The sequence below is a fragment of the Gambusia affinis genome, linkage group LG06 (genome assembly GCF_019740435.1).
Source record: "Gambusia affinis linkage group LG06, SWU_Gaff_1.0, whole genome shotgun sequence".
NCBI classification, from domain to species: domain Eukaryota; kingdom Metazoa; phylum Chordata; class Actinopteri; order Cyprinodontiformes; family Poeciliidae; genus Gambusia; species Gambusia affinis.
Genome location: NC_057873.1, coordinates 23,249,612 through 23,271,520, shown reverse-complemented (window position 1 = coordinate 23,271,520; position 21,909 = coordinate 23,249,612). Strand labels below are relative to the sequence as shown.

General features: G+C 39.5%; 1 protein-coding gene across 3 annotated transcripts in view; it reads right to left on the bottom strand.

The window, feature by feature from the left end:
• The window catches only part of ppm1lb (protein phosphatase, Mg2+/Mn2+ dependent, 1Lb), a 47,853-nt gene extending 26,087 nt beyond the window's left edge, over window positions 1-21,766 (bottom strand). Inside the window, exons 1-2 of one of the 3 annotated variants that reach the window (XM_044118596.1) lie at window positions 21,623-21,757; window positions 20,858-21,191 (exon numbers count right to left, since the gene is read on the bottom strand). In XM_044118596.1, coding sequence (XP_043974531.1) covers window positions 20,858-21,085 — 228 coding nt within the window. In that variant the 5' untranslated portion in view covers window positions 21,086-21,191; window positions 21,623-21,757. Of the gene's footprint in view, window positions 1-20,857 lie in introns of all 3 variants that reach the window. The other 2 variants (XM_044118595.1, XM_044118594.1) reach the window with 2 other exon arrangements.
• Between the last annotated feature and the right edge of the window lie 143 nt (window positions 21,767-21,909).

The window sequence follows — 21,909 nt, the reverse complement described above, 5'->3', positions numbered from 1 at the left end:
CTTCATTCATCCCTCCTCGTGTCCCTCCATTCACGGCCGCTCTCATCTCCATACAGCTGCCGTCCTTGGCAGGAGAGCCGCTTTCAGTTAAACACCACCGCATCTATAAAGCCCTTCAGCCTTACAGGGAACATATTTGTATCCCTATTTTTCATATCCAGATAATTACCACACACGTATAGCACACCGAGAGGCAAAAAGCAGCAGACTTATAATTGGGACGCCCATTAATAAGAATGAATAAGGAGCAGAGCGACGCCTGGAATTCGGACACGTTTAGCAGGAGAAGCATGCGTGGAAGAACCCGATGTTGATGTTGCAGTCTGTTCGTATCATCACTTCCTCCCTCCAGCCATCGGCTTTATTTTATCATCGCTCTACTCCCCTGATCATGCTCCATCACAGTCTAATTTCAGGGCTTCGATATATATATATATATCCTCCTCCTTCTCGGCCTCGCCCACTTTATCTGGCAGTCATATTAGACACAGACGCTGGATTCATTACTTCAATAACAAAGTGCCAGTCTCTTCATCTCAGTCCGGATAGTCACAGATAAAATTGCACACCCCCAACAGATTTTCTGTAACAGAATTGCATACAAGCTTTCTTCTACAGTGTCTTACAAATCTATTTATGTCCATTCAACTTTTTCATACTTAGTTAATATGGGAGGACATGTGATAGACTAACATAAAGGAGTGCATCATTGTGAATTGGATGGAACAGGAACAAAGTTGTTTTTAAAAAAAAAAGAAAAGAAAAAAAACAACAACAAAAAAACACGCTACAGTGGTTTTATGATTGAAAACGGAAGCAAAACTTTAGAAAGCGAAAAAAGAAACAGGGAACATCACTAAACTCTGATATTTGGGAATGTTTAGGTTTTTCTTGCACCTAGAAATGTCTCTCAGCTTGCTCTGAAATGAACTGAATAACTCACCTGAAGCAACATCAAGCTGAATCATAACACTAGAAATGGAGAAAAATCAGCCTACGTCCAAATGGCTACCTGTACCGTCCAGTAGGCTAAAAAACCCAAACATTATATGAAATGCAAGTTGGAAGAAGATGAAAGGGGATTTTCCAAACAGCAGACTATGATGCATTCAGGTTCAGCTCAGACACTAGCATGTCAAAATATCAAAACAACTCCAAAGTGATTTTCACTTTTTATATTCTCCTACGAGCAGTCTTAATTAGAAATGTGTAAATATCAACATTAACTGTTTTCAAGTGGTTATGGCTGCATAATCTGTGTATCCATCCAGCTACCAGTCCTACCTTCTTGTTTTCATTAAAAAAACAAACAAAAAAAAACAATGACAAAATCAAATTAACTTCACAAACTGGAAAAAAATGTTTACACACAAAAAAACAAATTTATTTTTCTTGCCTGTGGTACATTGAAAACATACCAAACCATGACTTTAAAACATAAATATATATATATATATATCAACATAAATACTTACTGAACCATTACTGTATTGTATTTCCCTATAATACACTTCTTAAAAGTGTGGCATGAGGCGTGCTGTGGTGGCGTAGGGGATAGCAGGGCCCACGTTTGGAGGCCTTGAGTCCTCGACGCGGCCGTCGCGGGTTCGATTCCCGGACCCGGCAACATTTGCTGCCTGTCTTCCCCCCTCTCCTTTCCCCTTTCCTGTTAGCCTACCTTCATATAAGGGACACTAGAGCCCACAAAAAGACCCCCTAGAGGAAAAAAAAAAAAAGAAGAAGTGTGGCATGGACTTTTAAGACTATCTTGCAAAAACAACAACAACAAAACAAACAAACCCAAAAAAAATCAAGCTCTGTCCAACTGGATGCACAGAAATTTTCAAGACTTGTCACAGATTCTCACAGGTTTTCAGAATTTTAAGACATAAATTTGCATCTGACCTCAGGGGCGGGCTTACGCCTTTCCCTGTCCCTGCTTAAAAAAACGCTTCCCTTCAGCATGATCCAGCCACCACTATGTTTATAAAACTTTCTTCCCATCATTCTTTGATAAATGATAAATTGATGTAGACCACAACTTCCATACAAAATGCCTTAAGACGTTCTCTTTAAAAAGTGCTGTGAGCTTCAAAGCCCAGAATGCTTTATAAGCCATCTCTGCTTTAGAAATATTCATCCCTTTCCTCTTGACCTTTCTGCTGTGCTCCTTGGTCTCCATGATGCCGTTTGTTTGCCACTGATCTCTAACAAACCTGAACAGCTGGCTTTATACTGAGATTAAATTACACCCAGATGGGCTCTGTTTACCAACCAAGTTCTCAAAGCAACTGGTTGCACTAAATTTTATTCAGGCATGTCACAATAAAGGAGTCTGAATCCAAATGCTAATCCCTCTTTTCAGATGTTTATTTCCTCATTTTCCCTCCCACTTAATTCAGAATTACAGCGTTGTACTGTCACATCCCAGTAAAACTTATGTGTGTGGTTGTAATATTCAAGAAGTATCTAAACTTTTTCAAGGCACTACATGCGTTGCTTGTGTTGATTAAAGAAAAAACAAACTCATCCAATAAATCTGTGAATTTCCTGTTTGTATTGCAGAGTAAAACCCAAGCATATAGTAGCTGAAAAACACACACATTCATAAAAATCAATAGTCATCTACTCCCTCTGCTGCTGTGGGTGTCCTCATAAAGCCTAATGCATGCATAACATTGTAAGGAGTAATGACCTCTCTGAAGCTGAACACGGAAAAGAGTTAATGGACTCTGGATATGTGCGGATTGTTTAAGTGCATGCAGAGGGAAGACTTCACAACGTGAGCAGGGAACACAAGGGCAGAGATGGAAGGAATCAGCGAAGAGCATCTGTAAGAGCACAGAGACGAATAGATCTTGAACATCGGATTTCTTGGAATAATTGGGGAAGGAAAGAGGTTGCACGTTCTCACGCGTGGGCACAGGAGATGAGAGCTAAAACCAAGTATGGCACGAGAAGTACAAATTTAATCCAACATCGCTGCGTCTTCCAAACATTAGTCTAATTCAGTCCAGGAAGGGAGACGAGGTATTAACCTAATCAGTTTTAGTCTCTGAAACTGATTGGCTTAAGATGAACCCACGCATGTTCATCTAAATTTATTTTGGAAGAAACACCCTCATCCCTCGGGTCAGATTAATCTAATAGGAAAAAAAAAAAAAAAGCGTACAGATGATGTGTTTCTGATGCTTCTTCGTGATGGCTCAATATGCGAACACAGCCAAGTTTTCCATTCAATGTAACAAGAACAAGATGTGAAGCCAAAAATCGAAGCAAGTGCCCATTTGAAAACATAAAAAAAATAAAAAATGATAAAAAAAAACCCTGAAAACAATCACACGTTGCCAAATACAGCTCAAAACCAAAACCACAGCCATTAAGAGTTGGACACAATCAGCGACGTTAACATGGAGCGCTTCCAAACACTTCAACATGGTCCAGGTAATAAAATTCCCTTTGTGGTTACATTCTGAATTAGCAACATTTGAGGATGACTTTAGATCAAAATCCTTGTAATTAATGTTGGGTCTTTGTTACAGACTGTAAATTTTCTGTTGAGCCTGTTCAGAGAGGCTGTGGGGTGATGGAGCCAGTGGTATATGGCCAAGCAGCTTTTAACGCAGCCCAGTTTCCACAGCAGGTGCAGAACCATCACGGCTCCGCTCTGGCCTAGTCAACATTTCCAGCCTTAGACAACACTCCTCCCTGAGGGGACGGTCCGCTAGGAATAGAAGGCACCGTTACCCTCTGCCCAAGCCTCTGTGTACACGTTTGTGGGCGAATGTATAAACCATGTAAATCCTCATGGACTGCTCTGTAGAAAGTGCTGTGAAGAGAAGAAATAACCCGCCTACCAAAGGTGACAACACTCCAGCGGAGGCTTAATAAAGTTGTTTGGAATTAGGAGTTTGCTTATACTTTATAGCAACAAATCAAATTGAATGGTAACATTTTTGTGAGCGTTTGTCACCTCAAATTATGCTCTAAACATGGAACAGTTCCTCGTTTTACAAGCTTAGAAAGTGTGAAGCGTACTAGCAATAACGTGCAAAGAAAAGGAAATTTCTACAGCATCAAGGCTTTACAGGAAGGAAATAAAGTACGGATTTATAAATACAGGTTGACGTATTTCCTAAAATCCTGCAATGTCAGATATTAATAACTACATTTATTACCAAAAGAAACCATTGAATTTTCTCTTTATTTATCACTTTACAAACTCAGACCTCTTTTAATTGGGATTTTAGGCTATTTGATCAACACAAAGCGATGTTAGGGTTGAAGAATATGGCTGTCTGGAGTTAGGAAATAAATCCCAAGTGCTTTGATGTTTCATTTTTCATGCTAATGTAATATTTAGCCAGTTGAACAGAGTATCAAGGCAGCAGATGCTCACAAAGGACTCAAAAAACATTGTCCAAAATGCCGAATGTCAAAGGAAGATGGAAGCCCGGATGAGAAAGAGAGGATAGAGGGAAATAAGTATTCATCACCATTATTAATATTATCGCTGTCTAATATTGTGCAGCACTATGTGAAGTTTCATTGTAAAGTGGAAGAAAAAGGATGTCAGCACCTGAGAGCTTCACGGCAACTCTGGAGGAGCTGCAGAGAGCCACACCTCAGGTGGAACAATCTTCTAACACAAATGGAGGAGACAAGAACTAAATCAAAATATTACTATAGAAAGGTTAGCAGGATGAAACGTTTCATCCATTACAGTCATCCCTTCACTGAGTAAAACACCTTTCAAGCTTTTTTCAAGAAACATGACTGGAGGGATGTATGGAAATTTCTTTCTGTTTGTTTATTTTATTTGTAAATTTATTTTCCAACCCAAGCGGTCTGCAGCCAGTGGCTCTTTGGACTTTCTTTGTAATTTTGGCTAAAGATGAAAAAAAAAAAAAAGTCTATCTCTTCAAATGCTGACAAAAAAATGTTTCTAGACCTGTTTTCTTGTCATTGGGTTAGAATTTATGTTTGTTTTTGTTTTTTGTTACAATCATTTTCCATTCCACAGAAAGAAAAATCCATCCTCTTTTCACATAAAAAATATGTTTATCTTTACTTTAAATCCCATAAATAGAAATGGAATGGTGGTTCTTTAAAACGAAATTTCCTGGTAGATATTTACCTAAAATTATAAGCCGTCTTCCTTCAAAAAGCCGTGTGACATTTGTGGCTCTAAACCAGTTTTATGTGGCCGGCCTGAGAGCTAAAAATGGCTCTTTAGGTTGTACAGGGTGCAGATCTACAAAGATCATAGACCATTGGCGGTATCCTAGAAACAACACGAGTACCACAGTCACTCGAGCACACGTGCAAAAGGTATTTGACAGCATACATGTATCTACAATGTCCCAACGGAGCAGCAGTGTTCAAGACACAGGGCCGCCTGAAAACCAGGAGTAGACGGTAAGGAGGCAAGATGGACGCAGCAGAGCGTTTTCAGCATCCGTAAGAAGCAGCGCTCCACGCCGGATCTATGTGTGCATTTGCACATACATGTGTTCAAAATGAAAGACGTGGACTCCCATCCAGAGGCAGGGGACTGTTTAATATTTCAGAGCAGTGATAAATAAGTCAGACAGACTGCAGAGAGATAAGGTGACTCCGCGGGTATGGGTGAAGCAGAGGGGTGGGGGAGGAAGAGGAGGAAGACCGGGAAGAAGGGGGAAAAGGAAAGATGATATGAAGAAGTGGAAATGTATGATCCGTAGAGATAAGCAAATGCTTAGAAAAATTTAATGAAAATGTAGAAATAAAGATATTTTGACAAAAATACTGAAGTCTAAACATAGACAGGAAGGCTGAAGGTGGTAGTAAACAACCGTATTATATTTCTTCAAACATGTGCAGCTCAGCTGACCAGTAAGCTGTGAACAAACAAGAGGAAGAGCTTTTCCCATATGATTCCAGCTTCCTGAAAGCACCGACATGAAGACACATGGGTGAACGGCAAACTTTGATTTCTGTCAGCGGAAAAAAACAAAACAAAACAAAACAGGAGAGGATCAGGGAGAAAGAAGAGATGAGTAGGTGAGGCGGAAGGAAGGAGGGAGTCAGACTGGAGATGGAAGAGAGGGGGACAAAACGGAGAGAAAACAGACGGTTATAGTACGGAAAGGTCAAAGCAGACAGAGAGCAAGCGTGAGGGGAGAAGATAAAAAAAAAAGAAAGAAATAGAAGAAAGAGGTAGAAGTATGTCAGCTTTCTTGGGGAAGAATGCGTCCCATGGTGCCGTAGTCTTCAGTCAGGCAGAATTATTAACAAAAAGACGCTTAAGCTTTTTGTTAACAGACACGCGATCCATGGTGCTTGAAAAAGTAGCTACATATCTTAGATTTGTTCACATATTATAGACTTTAGGGTATTAAGTCGGGATTTTAAGTTGGACACTCCACAAATTTTGTGTTCTTGGAACAACTGCAAGAAGAAAGCTACAGGTGGCTGATTCCATAAGGCTTTTGTTCAGTTTGTCATAATTCACGTAGGAGAAGTGGCCAACATGTGGACGAAAAACTACACGTCAGAGCTGCGTTTAACGACTGTTTCAGTCATCTATTATTCTACTGATTATGCTGCCAATTAATCGAGAAAAAACTCTTTATGGGACGCACGATATATCGGCACCAATATCGGAATCGGAGGAAGATATTAGTAATTTTTTAACAAAGCAGTTTCGATTCGATTAACAGAACTGGGCCAATACTAACCAATATTTATTTCCACTTTGTTTCTGAAGAAGGAAGGAAGGAGTTGGTTCATTTTACTGTCTAAATTGCAATTACATAGCATTCCTTTAGAGATTGCTTGATCAACTGTAGCAAAAGATGCATCTACAGCTAAAAAATAAAGAAATGCATCTAACATCAACATGAGAAAAGCTCAGCACTCAACATCAAAACAGTGTAGGGTAATCTGCTGGCCATTTTTTTCAATTAACCAATTAATAATTGGATAGCAAAACTGCCCAGTAGGAGATTTTATTCCTTTTCTTTCTTTCCTTTTTTTTTTAACTTAATTTGAAGCAGGTGAAGCTAAAACTGCCACTTGAGGACATCTGGGGTAGAGCATCTTTACAGACAAAGAAGTTGTTTTTTCTTTTTTTTTTACAATTTTGGCAAAAATTTGTATGTTGTTCTTTCAGTAAAGAGTCTTTTTTATAGTCACTCTGCAGTTAACAACTAATCAATTAGTAAATTAGTTGACAATTATTTCAATAATCTATTCATCATGATTAATAGAATTAATTATTTCAGTCCTAGATGATATTGAACTTTTTGCCCTACATGCAAATCACTGTGTGGAGGAATACTAAAACTACACCTTGCCTTGAGCACACCATCCCCGTTGGGGAACATGGTGGCTATGATGGATGGAGCTAAATATAGGGCAAGCCTGGAAGAAAACCTGTGAGAGGCTGCAGAAGCCCTGAGACTGGGTCGAGGTCTCCTTTACCAACAAGACAATGACACTAAACATACAGGCAGAGACACAACTGACAGGTTGAGATTACACAAAAAGTCCAGACCTACATTTTTAAAGGGGAATCTGTAGGAACACTACCGATGGGATGGCTACAGATACTTGCACTTTACAATAATAAACTACCTGGTGTTGGTCTATGATACAAAGTCGGGATAAAATGTGCTGGAGATGATTGCAGCGTGACGAAATGTTAGCGTCTCAAGGGGTATGAACGCATTTGGAATGGACTCTATGACAAACACTTGCCTCACAAAAACTCTGTAAAAAGAATCTGGTGGGTTCTGACTAACACAAGATGTGCTGAGCTGCAGCTCTGTGAAAACTTTAAGTTGTGGGCAAAGAGTTGCTTCTCACCCATCCATTTTTATCCTCCTCTCTTTCAAAAGAAGTAACTTCTTCCCCCACCTTTTCCCCACCTCCAAACAGCAGCTCTAAGCTCCTTCCACTGCCATCTTGGCTAAATGCTTCGATATGCCAGAAGCGCTTTTTTTAATTTCCAAACAGCTTTGCCACTCTCTCTCTCTCTCTCCTTCATCTTAGCATCACTCCTCATCCGTCCTACTCAATATTTTCCTCAGCTTCTTCTTCATCCATAATCTTCCTGTTTTGTTGTTCAACATCTTTGTGTGGATATAAAACTGCAAGAACCATTTAAAATGCATCTTAAAAAGGTCAACAAGTGAGAAAGAGTAATTAATTGAACAGTTAAACATATAAAGATGACGGGAATAGAGTTGACAGGGAAAATCCTAAATTAATCCCAATCTCACGATTGTCACCGAGGATTAGTGACAATCTAGCCTGCCCTGCTGTCTCTTCTTTGCTTTATAAATTCATTTTAGTGAAGCAGGGATCTTATACAAGCCTTGAGCTGATGGCATTAGCTCACATCACTATAAGCTTCTTCTGCACCACACAAATCAATTACAAACCCTGCTTATCTGCCTCCAAACTCGCCATCCATCCACAGCCATCACCATCAAGTGGCTACACACACACACACATACACACTGAATAAATCTCTTTTGAAAGAGGCCCATTTACCAACATGTGTGAAGTGAAGTATGTAGGTTAAAGAGGACAAAACATTTCAAAATGAAGTGACGATGCCTCTAAAGTCGACACTGAAAGTGCATTCAGGCATTTTCGGTGGCTTTAAAGTAGGTAAACGGCTAAAAAAAATTTACATTTTAATTACATTTATTTAGGTTGCTCAGGTCACAGCATGTGAACATCTTATTTCACTTTTTTCTTCATCTCTGAATGCTTTAAATGTAAATCTTATCTTAGACGCAACAAAATGAGATGTGTGGATTTCCCTCATCCCGCTAGTCTTATCCTCCTCAGTTGTTGTCATGCTTAGGGATTACAGGCAATTAGGTCGGAAAAATCCAGATTAGAATCAACTTTTAGTCCCAATGCTGGATTACGTATACTTATAGCAGTTACACTGATGAACATTTGGGCTAAAGCTTCAAGCTGTCTACAAATACCTCTTTAACTCATCATCCTTTAGTTTCATTAGTTTTTATTTATTTATCTTGTGCTTTGTAAATGGATTCATGTAGTTCGAACCTTTTTTTTTTACAATATGTTGTGTTTTATTGGGATTTTATATGATAGACCTTTATAATATAGTGCAAACTGTAAAGTAGAAGAAAATTATACATGGTTTTATTGCAGTTTTTAGACATTTTTTCTTTACAAAAACAAAAAGAAGGAAAACTCAAACTTTAATAAGGATGACAGACATTGTCATTGATAAATCAGATGAAAATAAGAGAGATGACATCCAATTATATCTAATTACAACCAGTGACAAAATAGTCAATGAAACTTAACCAAAAGTTGCTTCAAATAATAGTAAATCTGTGTATGTATACAACTTTTTCTTTTTGTAAGACACACATTCCTCTAAAACGTCACATTGTAGTGGACTAAATTTATGGTCCAACTTTGCTGAGTAAAATTTGGTGCGTTTCAGTTGACTAAAACTGGAATACAACAACAATTTCAGACATCTCAAGCATGACTAAGACAAACTCTAAACATTCTGGCTTTCTTTTAACAATGGCATTCTTCGTTCCACTCTGTGATGAAGCCCAGATTTGTAGATTGCACATCAAATAGCTGTTCTGTCACAGCCCAATCCTTGTGAGCTGTACATCTCTGGAGTTACCATGGAGTTCTTGGCTACTTCTCAGGATCATGTTCTCCCGGTAGGTTTGTAATTGTTCCGCCCTGTTTTCGGATGACTTGGAACGTTGCTCTGGGGGATGATCAAAGCTTGGAAAGGTAGTTTTATCACCTGACTTTGCTTTAAACTTTTCCACACCTCTGTCCCCGCTGTGTTCACTAATGGTCTTTAATAATCCTCTGAGGCCTTTACAGAACAATTGTGAATGCTCAATTACACCCTGGTTGAGTGCATTTACTTATGAAGAGACTTCCTGAGGTAATTGGTTGAACAGGATTTTATTAAGAGATAAACAGAAGAAAGAAGGGCTGCACTACTTTGTTTGTGGTAATGAAAAAAGTTGAAGGGGACACTTCTGTAAGGCATTGTAGCCTTAGAAGCTGCAAAGTTTAGATTGGGCCTAAAAAAAATCCAACCTACATGCAAATTGCCCGTTTCCAAGCCCAAAGTAAACCAGACAGATTTTTTCAGACCATCTTTTAAGTAAGAAGCACAACTACTCCTGTTTTTAGAATGTGTCTATCTTCTTGCAGCTCCATTTGCTGCTTGCATGTAGCCGCAGGGTGAGTTAAGTGAAAATCATCTGTGGATGTGTGATTGATCGGAACCAGTTTTGCATGCAGTGCGCTTGCGCTTATTAGTCTGATTAATTTCTTTATTCCCTCAGTAAGGTAAAGTATCTACTCCTCTACTTAGATTATAACAGGTAGACTAAGACATCCTTACATTGTGCGTTCTTGCTTTTTTTTATGCTTTATGCATTGCAGGCTTATTAAAAGCACCACAGTAGCTAGAGCCCAACCCGGCTATCAAGCAAATCATTTTTGCCCAACCCTGCTGGAATTTTGGCTCGGGCTCGAGCCATAAATCTTAACTCTACAAAGCCGCCAGGTAAATTCACTGCGTCATAAAACCTCTTCCAACAGATAAAACAAAAACAAAACCAGATCTGACAAGAATAAAAACTCAATCTATACGACAGTGTAAACTCTCCTGCAAGATCCTAATATGTGAACATACTCTGACTGCACACATACCAAAACATTCACCAAAGAGAAGGACGATCTCTCTCTCCTTCGCAATTTTAATCACAACAAGCACACATTAATGACATTCTTTGGAGTTTGAGCTCCGTCTTATCCCATGAGCCTTTGCTGCAGTGTAAATTAAAGACAACCCAGCACAAGACTGGTTTATTTGAAGGTCTGCCCCGCTCCTGAATAGGAACCATGTGAAAAATACCAAACTGTTAATATTAGCTACATTCCTCTTATCTTGTAAGGATCCATATCTGGAAAGGCTTTGCGGCACATGTGTCCACCAGACCGGCTCAAACATGCAACATGTGTGCGAAAATATCCAACAAACTTAAGGCAAGAAAAGAAACGAGCTGAAGCTAAAAAAAAATAAAGCCGTAAAATATTTTATAATGAGATGTTTAAAAATTAAAAAGAAAAGACAAATCAGACAGCCCCCCTCCGGGTTCTGGGTCTGTTCCACCACAATGCACCTGCCTCAACCTTCTGGTCCATCTGGGCAATGCAAAGAGATGCAGAGCCACAATCATGCCTCAGTTCTTTTGCATAACAGACACACACACACGGTAACACACACACACACGGTAACACAAATGTCACTAACTCTGAACAGCTGCGACTTCATACCTTCTGTCGGCCAACATTCTTCTCCAGGCGTCTCTCACTGCCAAGGCAGCTAGCAGGCAAACTCTAACTGACTCATCTATTTTCCTCAATCACACACATACACACAAACAATTGTGGAGCTTGTGCTCACACACAGGCTTAGGTCGGTGGACCTGAATTCAAATTGTGGACAATTCTGCACAAAACCTTCTTTTATTTAAGCATTTTATATAACTGCCTTCTACGTGCAGAGTTCCCCCATTTTAAAACAAAGAGTGGATTAAACCAGTTGGTCTAGTCAGCTTCTGCCATGTGATCAGATTTAAAAACTGCTAATCGCCTCCAAACAAAAAATAAACATCAGACTAAACAATTTACTACTGCGGATGTAGCCAAGCATTACACATTCAGAGAAGGACCTCTGGCTTTGCAACCTCTCAAGATGGATTTGAAACCTGCAGCTCCAACATAATCAGCAGGTAGGGAATTTGAAATCAGGGAAACGCCACATGAGACGCGTTGTTAGGGCATGGCATCCTGCCGCTGAGTGTGAAAAGCAGAATAAGGTTTTGTGCAGACAGTGAGGTTGAAGCAATCAGAGATACATGAAGAAATTAGCTGGTGGCTGGAATCTGCCGGCCCTGTTCTAAATATGGACTTTAGTGGAAATTAAAAATCAGATTTATTTATTTTTTCCTTCAGAGCCGTGAAAGGAAAGCACTGTTGTAGTGGTACTGCCTACAACTCTTTGCAGTGTGGAAGTTGTTTTTGTGGAAAAAGAGACTCAAAGCTAGTTATTTTCAGCATCAGTGAAGTGTTTAGAGATTTGTCAAGAGAAGCACAGAAGCTGAAAGAAGGATAAATGTCAGGCTACAGTGAGTTAGACCTAAGCAGGTAATGGGGAAAAAATAAGACAAAACTAATGATAAATCTCATCAATGAGACATTTCTCTCTTTTATACTTTTGACAAGTCAACTTTGATCTGTTGTGGGACTTACTGGATTAGGAAATGTTGACTGTTAAGGTAAATGACCCCATTTCAGCTAAAGGTCAACTTGACATGGATTAAACACAAACACTGGTGTTTACCGTTAACGCTAACCACTACTATGGGGAACCAATTTGTGAAATTCTAAGTTGTACAACATCCGCTGCTCTCTTCCTAACATGTGGTGTAACAACATCTCATAAACAATCAGAGATCTGTCCCAGCACAAAGGCTGAGGCTGGTTACAATGAACAAATGATTTCACAATTCAACACATACATGAATCAGAACTTATTCCTTTTAAATATTAATCTGAATACCAACCGTTTTTTGTTTTGAATGGCTCTTAAAATGAGCTACGATCTGTCTTGTAAAAGATCAAAGGAAATGTTTTAGTTTAATTTAATTCATTTTATGCAAACTTCTACTCTATTACCTGGAGGCCATTATCATATTTGTAGATGTTCAATGTTACAGAGAGATGTAGGTCTCTAACCAGCAGCTGTTTACTATAAACAAATCTTTTTGAATGTTAACTGGGTTAGTTTGCAAGCTTGAAGTTTTGTGAACTTAGTACTGGTAAGAGTTCCCTTAACTGTAGCTGAAAGATGTCAAATTGCTGTGAGCTTGATGGAAATAAGTCTATGTGGGGGGCAGAGGAGAAGCTAACAAGAGAGGTGTAGTCTATTTTAGCTGATGGTCACAATTGAAAACAACTTAAAATTAAAGTCTTCATATCAGAGGGACACCAAGCAAAGTTAACACATTTTAACAGACTGGTCCTGTTTTGTCTAAGATTCTTGTTTCAATATGAAGTTACGTGGTTTGAGCTTGCCGCTTGTATCAATCTGCTAAGTCATCTGTGAAGTCTAATCAACCTTTTGCAAATAATAAAAAATATTGGATACTTTGTGTCTGTTGTGAAGCAGCGTGGAAGTTGGTATGTCCCTGTGCTTTATTGGTCTCGTATTTATACAAAGTTTATCCCTGTGGTCAACTGATCCGCCAGATCAGCTAATAAGGTGGATTTAGAAAGCGAATTGATCTGATTAGCTTGTTAGCTCTCGCCACCATTTAGGATGTACTTACTTTTCCGGCAAGCTCACAGGAATATATCTTCTTACTAAAGGAGACCAGAGTAGATCTGTAGACCATTACAAAAAAAAAAAAAAAGAGGCCAACTCTCAGCCTTATCAGCTCATTGTTGAATACAAAACAGTTGGCTGTTAACACCGTTTCCGGCCAAGCAGCTGTGCGACAGAGTACGGCGTCGTAAAATTTTCCCTTTGCAAGGTGCATTGAATCCACATCAACTTCTCTGACTTTTGTTTAAAACAGTCATATGCTGTAAAACCCATCAGGTGAAAGGAAGCAATGACAGATGGTGAAAATCTTTACTATCCAACACACTTTTCAGCTTTCAACCTCTTGTTACATAAGACCAACTTGCAGAGAGGAGCTCAACACCAGAAAGCCCAAACTTCATAACCTTTCAGCAAAAATCCACCCACACAGCATGACTTATATGTGATGTGATGAGTGTGTCTAAACATTGACCTTGTGGCTTCCTTCTCTTGATGAGGTAGGAGGAGATATATTTAGACAGTAGGGCTTAGCAGAAGGGACAGAGAAGGTGTTAAATAATTTTAACCGTGCCAGCAGTGCAGGATGGTACAAGAAAGCTGACGAAGGTTCTCTTATCTCCTACCTGTCACACAAAATGCATCAGAAGGTCTCCTTAAGCACTCTACTAGGTTGAAGCAAAGATGCGCAGTGACACAAGATGTTATTACACTTCACAAGCAAACCATTTATCAGCTTTCTAGAAAATAATGCAGGACCAAACGAGACGATAAATGCTTGCCAAATCTTTAAAACGTATCCAGAGCTCGACAGAAAACAATGTTCGTCCATTTATGTGTTCAGGTCTCCCCTCCAAGAGTTCTCACCCCAATCACATCCTGAGCAATTTCTCACCACACAAACAGCAAACATCCCCGACAAGGACAAATTACTAAATTACCAGGAGAATTTTTAGGGGAACCCACTAGTCTCTTTTCTGCTGCAGGAATCCTTTTCCAAGAAAACATGACCTCATGTACTTTCTGCTTCACTTCACTTTAAGGAAGAGATGAAATAGTGTCAGCTTCAACTGACAAGCAGTACTACGGATCCTTTTTAGGAGAAGTCCTATACTTATCTAATCTACAGTGAAAGTCAATACTCAAGGGCACATTGCTAATATGATTCCACATTTTAAGTACACCGCCGGCACTTAAATAACCATTTCAAATGATTTTCTTGAAGCAAGGAGAACTTCTTGATCCATTGTTTGATAGGAAATAAATTGCCAGGAGTTGGACGCAGGCAGTGTTAGTCATGGAATAAATGGAGTTAGTCAAACAATGTGTCACTGAGATGGACAAAAGTATGGATTTCCTTCAAAAAGAGAGTCATAAACTGCTTTTACAACTTAAAGGCTTGTTATTTTCCAGATATGATTCATCTATTTACATCAACTGAATTCTCTATTAGGTGCAAAGTGAAGCAATCACCATGGTAGCTAAAAACAAGCATGGTTGGTAGGAAGTTATATTTAGAGTTTGGGAATGAATCAAATCAAGAAGAGAATTTTTTTTAGAATATTTTGTATGCGCTGAAGTTATTGGCTGGAGGCAAAACAGAGTCAAAACAGAACAAGGCTGCGACACTTTTCTAATTAGGCTTACACAGTCTCTACAAAATTCCCAGTTGCAGAAAATACAGATGGTCAATGCGAAGAAAGAGCCATCACTCTGACCGTTTTAAATCTACATCTGGCAAGCTAAAGGCATGCTGTCATGCCAGACTTATAATCACTTATTAGCTGTAAGAAGGTGTAATATTCTGCACATTAAGCACATTAGCAACCCTGATCATTGCCTTCCTATGCAATTCCACTCAATTCTCATCTCCCTTCATTGCGCCGGCTGAGATTTCTCCCAGTGAGCTTGATTTGTCTGAATGAATTTCAACCAGTCGGTTGAAATCCGGTGCTGAAGTCGGTGAACAGAAGAAATTTGGAAAGACGACATCGATTTTCTGTGCCGTCTTATAATTGTACTGTGCCAATGGTAGTTCTTAATCAATGGCAGAGGAAGTGAACAAAGCCATTCAAACCGTGTTGGCTACTCTTCCAAATGTTGAACTAACATTAACCATCTCGTTCGGCTCAGCACTTCTATCTTCACAGTGAGAGATGGTTGTTTACAACTATGGAGCTTACAGGTTTCTGTCAAGCGTTGAACTGGCATTACAGGCAAAAGTCAGTGATTGGGTAAAATTTAAAACTTCAACCGAGTCCAGGACTCCAGCTAGCAATCATTTCTCAATACCTGTCCATATAGCAAAAATATAGAACTAATGCTGGCTTGTACCAGGCTACACATTTACAAAAAACCGGTCTAGACTTGGCAGGTTTTCACCTCCAGCTGTGTTTTAAATCACATAAAACAAATGTTGTAAATTGCAATATCATCCATCCATTCTTTCATAATGAATACAAAAAACAACAACTTTGAAACATATATAAGATATCTGGACATTTTTCAGAATTTTTTCCTGCACATCTTTGAGTTGTTAATGTATTCTAAGAGGACTGGGGGGAGGCAGTAGATCACATTGTAAAGCTTGTGCACCATGTACAAAGCCTTAGCACTTAACTCAGCAAACCTTGTTCCATTCAAGTCTTCGCTTTCCCTTTCTGTACTCGCTGCCTTTAGCTGAGTTAGAAGGCAAAATACAATAAAAACAAAAAAGAAGAAAGCCTGGCTCATAAGTTCAGCACAAGTGCCTGTGAAGTCTATTTACCAGAACCGCTGAGTGAGTATGAATCAGTTGTGCGCTCCTGATAGATCTGCGGCTTTTAAAGTTATAGATGCGAATCTCTCTGTAGAATGGAACAACAAATTGTCCAGCTTATCTCTACCCGAACCGTCAGCGTTACAGTGCATGCTTGCAACACACATTACTTGTTTTACACACACTGATGTACACATTAGTGTCCTTGCTCTCTGTAATCCTGTAATGCCAACAGGGCAATTAGTCACATGCCAGGTCTTTCTTTCATCTCTCCAGTCAGAGCGAGCTCACAAGAAATTCTGACTTCTTAGTATGTTAACGGCATTACTTCTCCAGAAAAAACAAAACAAAACAAAAAACGTGTACAGCTTAGAAATCTTTTTTTTTTACTTAGGGAAAGAAAAGGATTTTATACTAAACAACTGAAATAGCTGGAAAAATGTATCTTTAAAGTAGCATTAAAGCAAAACTACAAGCCAAATTAGAAGACAGACAGCAGATACTATATATAAAAATAGCAATCATCTTCTACTCCGAGATCTCCCATCGCCCCCTTCTCAGCAAGACATTGTATCCATTACATCCACTCTCACAATTAAATGCCCCTGGCCGAAACTGCATGTAAGACTGAGACACGATGGAGCAGACAAAAACAAAAAACTAACACAATAAGCAAAGGCGAAACAATGCCCAGAGAGGACGTAGAGGATATGTTGTTGTGAAGGTGTTCTCTGTGCTCTGCTGTAATCTAGCAGCCGACTCAGCCACAGCCTGACTGTGAGACGAGGATGGAGGCGAAGTTCAGCTGGCGTTGCTGCTTAATGGACGGAAAGCCCGAGGTTATCAATTCCACGCTGGTTGTTTTTTTCTTAAGTGTCAGGTAAAAAAAAAAAAAAAAAAAAGAAAAAGGAAGAAAAAAATCTATTTTCATTTAATCAGAAACCTGGACACGCTTGCCGACTGAGGTTGCCGATGGACACGCTCACATTAAACGCCAATTTTAAACAGTGAAGAGTGAATCTGCAGTGTAGTGTGAAAGTGGGTGTGTGGCAAAAAAAATAAAAATAAAAATAAAAATAATTACCTGGGGGGGTTGGAAAGGATATGCCATGTAGAACTGACTGATGAAAATTAAGCCATTTTTAACAAGCTTTTTAAAGATCGGTAATCGGCCAGAAAATTGCAATCGGTGCACCCCTAGTTTCTACTGACCACATAGTTGTGCAGTTCGACATTATGAATATAAATTTGCTTCGCGGAAACACAGCAAGTTCGAAAAAACACGTTTTTTGATCAATAAGCCACATTTGTAATGGAAACGCAGCTGGTGTCTCTCCTAGCTTATTGAACAATAAGGGACTGCTGTGACGTCAAAGACTTGACTAGCTGATTTAAATTAAATTGTTTACTGGTCTGGATTTCATATAATTGGACATGACATTTCACTGGGGTGGTATTTGTGGTTAATTTGGTGGCGCATACACAAAAAGAACTGAATTACAAAAGAAAAGCTTGATTTCTTAACTCCAAGTCAAGACTTTGTGAACTCACTCATGCAGTCCTGAACAATAGATTGCTGTTGACATGAGCAAGGCTTTGCCTTAATGGCACAGTGTGGTTTCACTGAGACAATCGTTTGTGCGCACAAAGAAATAAAACTTTCTGACAGCTAACCAACAAGCCAGCTGAGGCATATTGTATTCTTGGCTCTCCCTTGGGCCAGAACGCACCCTACTGCGTAAGTTTATTCAACAGGTTTTGGCCGTGGGATAATAAATCCAGATTGACCAAATATAGAAACTTGTCTTTCATGGCTGCTGTCTAGCAATTTGTTTCACAAAATATAATGCAACTTGTTTCACAAAATATAATGCAACAACCGATGCCACTTCACTCTTTACCCTCAAGCGGATATTAAAAAAAAGAAACAAAACATTCCTTTAAGGAAGTTTGTGAAGCTCAATTTTAGAAGTCTCCTGAAATAGAGAGAGGAAGCAGAGAGGGAAAAGCTCTACGAACGAAAAAAGGAAAGAAAAAAAAAACCCAGAAGACAGCAGCGATCCATTGACCACTTTTGGTCAAAATGTACTGAAGTGCACTCAGCTTCCACTAAATCTAATTTCCCTCTGAGAGAACGACAACTTTCATGGCCATGCGTGGATATATTTAGTTACTGCAGAGCGTCAGAACACAGCAGTCGAACTCTGAATGAAGACGTCGTCAGGCCGTGGTGGTCCTCGGAGAGATGACGTGGTTTCTGTAATGCTTAATGCAGACTTTGAAGAGAAAAGATCAAGTGATTTCTTTTTTTTGTTGTTGGTTGGTTTTTTTGTGTGTGCTTTGCCTTTAGTTGCATCAGTGCAGTCAGTTGAGAGACTGGTCGAAATCCAGCTATTTTAAAAGGATCTTGTAGTGAATTATTTTTTCTTTCTCGCCTCTCAATGCACCAAAAGGAACGACAACATCAAACTGTTTGATTCAACCTTTTGAGAATCGCCTCAGAGCTGCTGTGAGTCAACAGTGAGTCAGACTACACCTGTATTCTCACTCTGAATGTGGCAACACATCTGCTATGCTTAATGGTTGTCTCTAGCATTCGGCATCAAGGCAGAAAAGTACACGGAAAAATATGGTTTTGTTTTGATTTGTCAATTTTTAAGCACCTCCATTACTCCATATTAGGAAACGGTGGCTGAGTAGAGTTTCAGCTGTTGGACTCCTCCTTCGTTTACTCAAATGTCCAAAACTGCACTGGTGATTTCCTCCAGCAGTCCCGACTGGTAAAGTCAGCTTCGTGACACTTCGCCTTAGTTTTAAAAGAAAACCTATCAAAGTGGATTGTGGGGAGGTTTCAGCTGACGGAGCAAGAATTTCAGTGCATGCCCTTACCTTGAGCCACCGTCTCTAAGAGAGTTTATATTCACTTCACCCTGACATGTTGCGTAAGCCTGAGCCAAATTTTAGATTTATTCAAATTACCAGTTAGTTGAAACTGGAAAATGAGCCTAATTGGAGCAAGATAAATAAATGTCAACCACTACTTTTAAAAAAGTATTTCTGGGTGGGGAGGGGAAGTTGGTCATGTGGTATTTGTCTGGTCATGTGACAGTAAAAGTGAAAACTAAAGTGGATTAGCAGAAAAGCAGTGAAGCCAGCGGTATGCTCATTTTGGCAGCGTCAAAACAGTAGTGAAATATATGTAACATCAGTAAATATTAGTTATTGGCCATCACAGCAATATTACTATCGCAAAATATCGGCCCAGATTTTCAAATCGGTGCATTTCGGTGGCTTTTAATACAAACAGGCTTTTATATTAAACCCCATTTCACTCTTCTACCCCTAAATAAAATCTGGTGTACTAAGTTGTTAGAGATGATCCTTTTAAACATTTGGTTTTTTTTACATATAAATATCTTAAAAGTGTGGTGCATATTTGTTTTCAATCCCATTTACTATAATTTCCACTTAATGGAAAGCAGTTCACCTGTATGTACTTTCATTTTGGTATGAATACAGATCATCTGTGAATCCATCAAATATTTGGTAGAAAACGTTCATGGACATCATGACAAAAAGGCAGAACAATAAACAGGTCAAAGATGAGTTGTGGAGAAGCGTACTAACATGGGCATTCACCTTGAACACATCATCCCCAAAGTCTTACGGTGTACTGGCAGCAACATAAGCTGCCATTAAAATAAATGGCAGCTTTTGGAAAATCTGGATTTTATTTTTTCACTAATGCATTCCTTAGGTTTCCAAAGTTCAGAGTGATGTTAGCCCGCCCAAGAGCTGCCATCTTGGGGGGCGGAGGGAAACATGTTTTACAGCTTCTATTTATTTCGACTTTGAATTCAGGTCAACTCAAGGACAGAGCGACTGAAATGAAAGCCAGTTTTTTAAGATACTTTTTTTAATGAAAAAATTGAGTTGGGGGGAAAAATATTAAAATTGGAATAGAAATCTGGTATATATATATATATATATATATATATATATATATATATATATATATATATATATATATATATATATATATATATATATATATATATATATATATATATTTATATATTTATATTTAGGCCATTAACCCAGTCCTACCTGGTTTCCATGGTTACGTACCATAACAAATGTTTCAAAGTGAGAGAAAAGATCCTTTCAGCTGGTTTTTCCCCAAACCCAGAGGGAGTAATTGTCCAAACATGCAATGCCTCAACCAAAAACAAACAAATAAATGAAACAAAAACCTAGAAAGAGAACAGATCAGAACAAAACGTTCTGATCTTATTTGGTTACTACACTGCAGTTTGTGGCGGTAACAAGATAAAATGGGGAGTAATTCAAAGGGTAGCAATGCCTTTTCAAGCCACTGTATAATCTTTACTTGACACATGTATTACAATCCACCTTGAAAATTCATTCCTGGCAAAAATGTACATCTGCTCTAAAACTTCTGCAACCGATTAATAATATGGAGTTATTTTAAACGGATAAATAACGTTTTAGGTCAACCTGGTATCCAAATTTTACTACAAAATACTAAAACTAGACCAAACTAGACTAAACTACACTTTAGTGTTCCGGTATAATGGATACTTTGGTTTCCCACACAGTGCTGCGTGTGATGGACCTAGATGTTTTGATCAGACATAAATGTCCCTTCGCCACATCTTCATAATCAGACTCACCTCTCCTCCGTGGCCATCAAAAACCCCAAAAATGGACGGGTGGCTCTTGTTCACGACGTCGGTGAGCACCTGGAACCTGTCCTCCATGTGATCCCGCCGGCCTTGGATGGAGTACACGGCCACATTGTTGCTCTTGAACTCCCAGGTCTTGGAGAACTCCGCGTCCAGGACGTCCAGCCCGCCGAAGCGCTCGTTCTGCATCATCTCCGCCACTTTCCCCTTGACCATCTTGACCGCATCCCGGCTGGACTTGACGATGGTCTTCACCTCGTCCGTGTGGAAGAAGTAACTCCAGAGAGCCAGGCTGATGCACAGCAGGAACAAGGTCTCCGGTCTGAGCAGAAAATAACGCATGATCCTACCCAAAAGAGATAGCAGGGTCATTGTATCCTCTATCATCTATTTGTTTACACGCAGCTCAGGGAAACCACGGCAGGTCGTTGTATTCTTCGCGCCCGCCGCAGATTTCACTCCATAGCCTTTGTTGACGCACATTTAACAGAGCGTTTTCACACCATGAAAAGCAAATAAAATAAAGGCGAGACTTTTTTTAGAGCATTTCTAAACCGGGCCCGGACGACAGAGTGGCAACGTATTCACAAAGAAACCGACGCGGTGCTCCGGCGGCTTCTTTCTAGCATGTAGCCCCGTGGCGGAGAGCCACCAACCGCTGTGCGTTGACCATCTACTGCGATCCGAGAACACCGACACTCGGAGGAGGGAAAAACTCGCTTGAAATCTGAATGAAGTATAGTTTCAAGTTACCTTACGGGAGTAAAGTCACAGCAGGATGGTCTGCTCTGACCAGCTCAGCTAGAGTTCCCAGTCCTGAAAATAGCGAGCGTTTAAAGCCGCCCATTCGCGGTGGCAACACCGACTGACTGCGACTCTGAGCTCCTGCTGTTCTGATTCACGGTGCTGCCTTCAAGTGCAGACCGGAATTTCCTCTAGCAGTGGTTACCTGTGTTTGTAACAAATACCAAGTAACTAAACTGAAACCCTTTACAAAAATTGTACAAAAAGGTATTTGCTAAGGACACTTGCTCTGAGCA